Source organism: Nestor notabilis, unplaced genomic scaffold (assembly GCF_000696875.1).
Source record: "Nestor notabilis isolate BGI_N333 unplaced genomic scaffold, ASM69687v1 scaffold15556, whole genome shotgun sequence".
NCBI lineage: Eukaryota > Metazoa > Chordata > Aves > Psittaciformes > Psittacidae > Nestor > Nestor notabilis.
In genome coordinates this window covers 31170-31695 of record NW_009933443.1, presented here as the reverse complement: position 1 = coordinate 31695, position 526 = coordinate 31170, and the positions used below count along the sequence as shown (strand labels likewise).

At 60.6% G+C, this 526-nt stretch overlaps 1 protein-coding gene across 1 annotated transcript in view; it reads left to right on the top strand.

The window, feature by feature from the left end:
- The first annotated feature begins 56 nt into the window (after nucleotides 1-56).
- RFX8 (RFX family member 8, lacking RFX DNA binding domain) overlaps nucleotides 57-526 on the top strand; it is a 26667-nt gene continuing 26197 nt past the window's right edge. The window contains 1 exon segment of the mRNA XM_010016886.1: nucleotides 57-106. Within this exon segment, the coding sequence (XP_010015188.1) occupies nucleotides 57-106 (50 nt within the window).

Below are 526 nucleotides of genomic sequence, written 5' to 3'. Positions count from 1 at the left end.
CAGCGGCCGGTACCCAACGGCCCAGCCCTGCCTGGCCCTGCCTGGCCATCACCAGGATGTCCCAGGGCAGCCCCACCTCCCTCCTGCATCTCTCCATCATCCACTGGTGCGTGCGGCCGCCTTTCCCGACGGGGATGGGGCTGGTGGGACAGCTGCGGGGACCCTGGCTGGGAGGGAAGGGGGAGCACCAGGGGGAGGGAGCAGTTTATGTGTGTCCCCCCCCCATGCCTGGGGACTCGCAGGACCTGCCCGGTGGGCTTGCTACAGGGAGGGAAGGAGTCCCGGTTCTAACCCCATCACAGTTTCACAGGACAAGTGTGGTTTGCTGCAAAGGCTCCATCATCACAGTGGTGCATGAATGGTGCCACAAAAGCAGGGCAATGTCCCTGAAAGTCCATCTCCTAATACAAGTCTCATTGGCACGGAGGGGATTTTACATTAGGTAAATGAGATTTTTGTCTCAGCCTACTCACCAACGGGGATCTGGCCCCTGAGCTGCCATCCACTTGACGTGATGCTGCAGTGC